The sequence below is a fragment of the Mustela putorius genome, unplaced genomic scaffold, assembly GCF_011764305.1.
Source record: "Mustela putorius furo isolate JIRA1106 unplaced genomic scaffold, ASM1176430v1.1 tig00000129_pilon_pilon_pilon, whole genome shotgun sequence".
Taxonomy (NCBI): domain Eukaryota; kingdom Metazoa; phylum Chordata; class Mammalia; order Carnivora; family Mustelidae; genus Mustela; species Mustela putorius.
This window is the reverse complement of record NW_025421290.1, coordinates 18,348,742-18,356,211: the sequence shown is the minus strand read 5'-3', so window position 1 is coordinate 18,356,211 and position 7,470 is coordinate 18,348,742. Positions and strand designations below refer to the sequence as shown.

At 48.1% G+C, this 7,470-nt stretch overlaps 1 protein-coding gene across 1 annotated transcript in view; it reads right to left on the bottom strand.

Annotated features, from left to right (window-relative positions):
* Positions 1-208: 208 nt before the first annotated feature.
* FNTB (farnesyltransferase, CAAX box, beta) overlaps positions 209-7,470 on the bottom strand; it is a 64,984-nt gene continuing 57,722 nt past the window's right edge. The window contains exons 10-12 of the mRNA XM_004738935.3: positions 7,335-7,446; positions 6,347-6,461; positions 209-1,648 (exon numbers count right to left, since the gene is read on the bottom strand). Coding sequence (XP_004738992.1) covers positions 1,517-1,648; positions 6,347-6,461; positions 7,335-7,446 — 359 coding nt within the window. The 3' untranslated portion in view covers positions 209-1,516. The remainder of the gene's footprint in view (positions 1,649-6,346; positions 6,462-7,334; positions 7,447-7,470) is intronic.

Below are 7,470 nucleotides of genomic sequence, written 5' to 3'. Positions count from 1 at the left end.
ACTTGAGAGAGAGAGATCACAAGTAGGCAGAGAGGAGGAAGCAGGACCCCTGCCAAGCAGAGAGCCCGATGCGGGACTCGATCCCAGGACCCTGAGATCATGACCTGAGCCGAAGACAGTGGCTTAACCCACTGAGCCACCCAGGGACCCCCAACACTGGACATTCTGAGGGAATCTTCTTGGTACCAGTCACAAATGAGAGACATCATTGAAAAGGTCATTCTTTTATTATTTCAAGGAGGTAATACATATAGCCCAATCCGCCAAAGCAATAGGGAATTAGAGGCAGCAAAGGGCGGAGTTTTTGAGAGGGGCCTCATGCTGCATCTCTGAGCGCCTCCCGGCCCACAGTCCGCGGCTGCTTACGGAGGCCAGGTCAGCCACGCGGAGTTTGCTGGGACAGCAACAGTGGACCGATGGCCCAGCTCGACACCCCACTGACTGAAAGCCACAGAGGCCCGGACAGGCTGAGCATATGGGGCGGCCCCCCGCCCCGCCTCAGCCAGGGTTCCTCGGCTCCGGCCTCGGTGGCAGCCAGCCCACGGAGCGCTTCATTTTATGTCTGGGGGCCCAGAGTGGGCAGGACGTGAATATATCCTGAGTCAAATTAAGGTGAAAGACTTAGTAGCATTAATACTTGGGATGAGAGAAGACAACACCATCTCTGAGGAGGCCGGGCTGAGAGTCTGATGGGAGATGGAAACACGCAGAGGGGTCACTGAGAGGGGTTTTCACATGATGGGGTGGGGGAGGGGTGCGCACTGGGGCTGCTTCCTTGGGTGCAGAACCGAGCTAGAGGTTCATTTCCACTCATAATTGGCTTCCTGGGTCGAAGTCACTGCCCAGGTGGCTGAAGCAAAGCGCCTGTGCACCCATCAGGGGCCCTGGGGAGAGTGGGGCTCGGTTCTCCAGGCAGAGGGGCAGGAAGTCACAACCCAAGGAGACCTTTCTCCCCCACCCCCCGGCTCCCTTTCCCTGCAGCCTTGGGCATCTCATAGTGAAGTCCCACCATGATTTTTTCTAGAGAATTCAGTCTGATGGGACCAAAGCTCCCCTTCCCCCTTGGCACAGAGCACTTATTTCCACCCGCAGGATGGCACCTTCCTGGTGACTTAAGGGTGGCATACGGGGACAGTGGGGGGGGGCAGCAGTGACTCATAGATGCCGTTCATTTCAGTACCACTGTCCAGGCTGGAGAGCTGGTGGCGAGGGCTGCTTCTGCCCAGGGCGCATCGCTCCCCAACAACCCAGGCCAGGCCAGAGCCAGGTTCAGGTGCCACGCAGGCTGACAGATTTTTGGTTTGACAGAGGTGGAAAGACTTTTTAAAAAACCACGCCACTATGTTCTCCAAACCCAGAGCCATCAGTTTTGTTTTGTTTGACAGGAAAAGACAAAGGACCACAGCCCCATAGTGGCCAAGGCTTATGCAGCACAGAATGTGGTACGTATCGAAATGTATACACCTTGGTCTGACCGGGGAGGTGGGTGAGCAGAGAGCCATGGGAGCCTTGTCTTCTAGGCGGTGGCGGGCTGTGCTGGTGCCTCATCCTCTCGCTCTTCAAAGCCGGGGACTGGCTTCTGCAGAAAGTGCATGGTGGCCTGGATCACCTTATCTGGTCCGATATTGTACACAGGGTGAGTGGGCTGCTGCAAAGAGAAGGACAGAGGCCAGTTAGCAGCCCCAGTGGTCCCTAGGAATGGGCACAGCCTTGAAGCCGTTAAATTCAATGCACTTGTAAGCATTTATCAGAAGGAGGACTCATCAGAGACACCCAGGGAGATCCACCCACAAGGCCCTGATGTCCAACGACAAGGTATTAGTATAAACATTGAACACTACGTGGGACACAAAGGACTACTATGTAGTCATTTCAAAATAGGTAATGATGGGCAAAGGCTCATGGAGGAAAACGGTATGCACGTTATCCTAAACTTTTCGAAAATGTGCTCATAGATGTGACTTATAGGCAGAAGTCAGACACACATCCAAATAGGAATAGTGATGTGATTGTTTTAAGTTTTCTTAATTGTAATTTTATATATATTCCAATTATTAAAACAATATTCCAATTATTAAAACAATCACCATGTATTTACATTTGTAATACTGAAAAAGGAACACAACCCTATGATGCAGTAAATGTATCAGGCCATATTTAAATTCTTTTATATTATTCCACTCCCTCACAGAAACCCAAAAGAAACTTTGGGTCTAAGTCAGAGTACAGCTGGGGGCCAGTATTCAGGACTCTTCCATTTGGGGAGAATGAAGAAAAGGAACAGAACTGCAGGAGAAGTTTAAAGGCTTTTTTTTTTTAATGTTTTATTTGTTTATTTTAGAGAGCGAGAGTGAGGCCAGAAGGAAGAAGGAAAGGGAAAGAATCCCAAACAGACTGCACCTTGAGTCCAGAGACCTTTGCAGGGCTTGATCTCATCATCCGAGATCATGACCTGAGCCAAAATCAAAAAGTTCAATGCTCAATGACTGAGCACCCAGGTGCCCTGAGGTTTTAAAACTTCTAAGAGAGAAGACTATGAGTGATTTTATGCCAAAACATATAAAAGTACAGATAAACTCAATAACTCTATAGAGCAATATAATTTTCAAAATCTACTCAAGAAGCTCTTTAAAACATATGAATAAATTAAATCAATAAAACAACTGCTTATTCTGCTATCATCACTCTTGTCCCACGATACCAGGCATAGATGGCTCTTCAAGCAAGTGTTATCAACCTACAAGAAACAGATCATCTCTAACCTGTACAAGTGTTCTCAAAGACTTAAAAAAAAAAAAAAAAGATGGGGGCGGTGACAGAGAGAGAAGATACCCATCTAATTTTATGAGGCTATGATAGTATCCTGAAATATAAACTGGAAAAAGCAATACAATAAAACAAAAATTTTAGATCAGTTTTTCTTTTGAGTATCATGTAAAAAATCCTAAATAAAAATACTGGCCAAAAAAATACTAGCAAATTGAATCTAGCAATGTATTAAACACACACACACACACACACACACACACACTCTCTCTCTCTCTCTCTCTCTCTCCTATGGCCAAGAAGGGCTGATCCTGGGAATGTAAGGTTATCATCAGAACATTTATTAACAATAGCATATTGGATTAAAGGAGAAAATCAGGTGCAGAGAAAGCACTCAATAAAATTTAATATTAGAGTATGATTGAAACAAAACAACAACCTAGCAAACCAGGAAGAGAAGGTAAGTAACATCCTTAACCAGATAGGAAGTATTTGTCAAAACCCTCAGGGGTGCCTGGGTGGCTCAGTCATTAAAGTCTGCCTTCGGCTCAGGTCATGATCCCAGGGTCCTGGGGTCCAACCCCACATCAGGCTGCCTGCTCAGCAGAGAGCCTCCCTTTCCCTCTGCCCATCCCTCCGCTTGTGTGCGTGCTCTCTCTCTCTCTCTCTCTCTCTCTCAAATAAATAAAATCTAAAAAAACACAAAAAACAAAAAACACAGTAAGGAGCCTACATAATGGTGAAATTATAAACGCCTTCCCATTACAACCGGAAGCAAGATAGGAGCACCCCCTATGACTGTCTCCAGTCAGCACTCTTTGGGGACCTTAGACAGTATCTCAAGGCAGGAAAAAGAAATAAAACTCTTGAGAATCAGAAAGAAAGGGGTGCCTGTGTGGCTCAGTTGGTTGAATGTCCAACTCTTGGTTTCAGCTCAAGTTGTGATTTCAGGGTCATGAGATGGAGCCCCATGTCAGAGTCTACTTGAGAATTTTCTCTCCCTCTCCTTGTGCCCCTCCTCCTACTTGTACTCTCCTCCTACTTGCACTCTAATAAATATCTTAAAAAAAAAAAAAAAGAACCAGAAAGAAAAAGGCAAAATAGTCCTCATTTTAAAATAACACCACATTCTAAGTAGAAAATCCAAGAGATTCTACAAGCTATTACAACTACTAAGTAAGTTTAGCAAGATGGCTAGATACAAGATTAAAATATAAATATCATTTCTGTACTTTAGTAACAACCAGTTACAAAATATAATGGAAGAAAAATCCAATCACAACAGACACAGAAGCTATAAATTTCCTAGGCATAAGTCTAACAAAAGATGTGCTAGTCTTTTATGGAGAAAATGATAAATAAAACACCAGTGAAAGATGTGAAGATAATCTGAAAAATCGTGTTCACAAATGGAAAGCCTCAGAAGTCAGTTCTCTCCCATTAATCTTAAGTCCAATGCAAATTCCCATAAAAATTCCATTATAGTTTTGTGGGACTTGATAAGCTGATCCTAAAATCCACAGGAAAAAGCAAAAGCAAAGAATAGGAAGGCAATTTCGAGTAAAAAGAACAAAGTGGATGGGACTTGCCTACCTGCATTTAAGATTTGCTTAAGACAGTGCAGTAAGACAAAGAGACCAAAGGAACAGAACAGTCACCTCGGATACAGAAACTTGAGTACATGACGTACGGGACACACATCAGTAGGACAGTTATAAACTTCAGTTAGTAGTGCGGCTGGTCAACTGTTCATCCACATGGGAAAAAGAGAAAATTGTATCCAACAGACAAAAATCAATTCCAAGAAAATTAAAAATCTAGAGGGAAAAGCAAAACTTTAGACTGCTTGGAAGAAAAGAGAAGTATGACCTCAGAGTAGGGAAAGATTTCTTAAGTATCCCTCCCCTCCACACCCTCAAAAACCGAAAAGGCAATAACACTGTTCACTATAAAATTAAAAATCTCCTTTTCAAAAGCAAGAAAAAAACCCACAAAAAGTGAAAAGCCAAGTAACGAACTGGAAGAGTCCCTACACACACACCACCAGCAGAGGATTGCTATCAACACACAGGGAACTCCAACAAATGTATGAGAAAGGGGCAAACAATCAAAATCACAAATCCGCAAGAAAGCAGCCGACAGCCAAGTCACGGAAGATACAACACAAATGGTCAATGAGCATCTGTAAAGATGCTTAAGCTTACAAGTAATCATGGAAACGCAGAAATAAAACCGAGGTACCACTTCCCACGTATCAAACGGCAGAACGGAGAAGTCGGACAACAGTGCGACTCCCCTGAGTTCTGCGCGAGCCCCCCTCCGAGGGGGGCGGGAGACGCCGTCTAGTGAAGGTGAAGCGCGTGTTCTCTTCAACCCAGCGAATCTCCCCTAGAGAAACTAACACAAGAAAGTACACAGCGAGTCTGTCTGCAACAGCACCAACTGAAACCATCTCGATGTTAACCAACAGAAGGAAAATTGCAGTCCGTTTGCACCCAGGAATACCGTAGCGTTGTTACAATGGATACACCAGAGCAGCACGTGAACGCAGATAAACGTCCGAGCACAGGGTCGGCAAGAGAAGCAGCGCACGGGACACGGGCGGCAGATCGTGCTCTAAAAAGCAGGAAAGCACACCCTCTCTGTGTTGTTGACGGAGACGGCACAACGACACCGGCAGGCAAGACAAGTGTCAAACTGAGGACAAGGTGATGCTGGGGAGGTGGGTAGTGAGACAAAGGGAAAAGGGTTGTGTGGGAGGCAAATATGGAAAAACTGTTAAGACTTGAAAAAGCTGAGTGGTGGTTGCTCCAATTTGCTCTGCTTATCAGTGAGGTTGAGCGACTTTCCATCCATCTCTTGGCCATCTGTGTTCTTTTGTGGGAGCTATTTTGTGACCGTCTGCATGGACCCCATTGTCAGCTGTGGACACTGTAAGCTGGAGTCACATCCCAGGCTCAGGTCTGGGCTCAGGGGTGTTTCCTTGTGGCTGGGCTGCTCTAGGGCTGGAGGTGGGCTGAACATCTGGCCCTCGTGGGGCTGACAGTTTTAGGGGGCAGCAGACAACTACTTAAACACACACATTACAAATTGTGCTGGGTGATGGGGAGGGCACAAACAGGGCACTGTGGAGGTGCATTTCAGGGAGACTTCGTTTAGAGGTAGTCTGGAAGCTTCTTGAGAGAGCGGCTCTGCCAGCTCTCGCCAGCTCGCGCCAGTGCCGCGTGGCTGCAGATTCCAGAGACTTACTGCCTCTGAGCAGCTCCCTTTGAGGAACTAATGGTTAAGAAGTTTGGGTCCTGAGGCAGGGGGTAAAGGCACAGATCCTCTGTGGCAGACTGGATCCCACGCCCCGACCTGGAAGCCTGAGTTTGCCTTTTGGTAGTTTCCTCCTCGGTCACAAGCTCCTCCGGGAAGGTGTGAATCCAGGAGGGTCTGGGGGGACAGTGTGCCCGCAGGCCCGCACACAGGATATGCGCAGAGGATTCTGCACGGCAAGAGCGGCTGCTCTGCTCTCTTGGTAAGCCCCGTCCTGGGGACCCTGTGGAGAAGAGGTGTCACATCCGCCATCCTGCCTTACCAGGGCATTTTCCGGCACTCCCAAGACCACGTCGTGCAACATGGCTCCACTGCCGAAGTGCTGGGCTATGGACAGGCCACTCAGGCAGTAGCAGGTGTGGTAGAAGTCCCGAGACCTGCAAGGACAAGGTGAGGACAAGCCTCTGAGCAGGGGCTCCTCTGCTCCCCACAGACCCCCGCAGGCGCAGCCTCCCACAAGAGATCCAGACCCAGGACGCACCCCCACGTCCCACTGCCACCCGGCGGCCTTTCTCAAAGCCCCGTCCTTCCGCCCTGGCCCACAGCAGCAACTGTCCCTGTAGGCTTGGCCCCTCCAGGGTCCCTCCTCTTCTTCCCTCTGGTCTTCTGGAAAGGGCTCTCCAGGGTGGCACTGGTGCTAAGTTAATATACTTCTCCGAAAGACTACCAAAATGCCTGGAAATGGGCCACATTCTTCCTGATCAACTGCTCGAGACCAGCCTGGCGCTGGGCCTTCCCCAGCGTGTCAGCAGGGATAGGGTGTATCCAAGCCCAGTAGCCACGGGGACAGGATTTATCTGATTTCCCTTTGCTTTGACTGTGGTGCCTAAAGATATCCAGTGTATGTGGCAATAGTTGTGGTGATTATAATTTCTGTTTACGACACTCAAGGGTTTTAAAATCCTGTATCCTGTTCTATTTAGATCAGTTTAGCTTAAAAAAAAAAAAAAAAAAAAAAAGGTGGGGGAGGAAAGAAAAGCTATGCACTAGCAATCTGTATGACTTACCGGGGTGGGGTACACGTAAGCATGGGGAAAGGCTGGGCACTGAGGATGCCAGGATGGCACTGGAAGGGGGTGCCCCCACCACGACTAAGCAGCTGGATGCAAAGGGACTCCCCACACCCCACCCCTGGATACCGGACTCTTAAAGGTCAGTAGCTGCTGCCCTCTGCAGAGCCCTGGGTAGGCCTGAGTGGCACACCCACCCTCCCTTCCCCATGGCCCCCTCCCCTGAGAGAGGGCACTCACTTGCCAGGTTTATCCAGAAGCCCCCCCGCGGGGCACTGGCAGCACATGAGGATGTATTCCTGCAGGGCCTGCTGATGGAACATCCAGTGGCTCATGCTGAGGGCAGGGTCGCCTGCAGAAAGGCAGAAGATCAGCG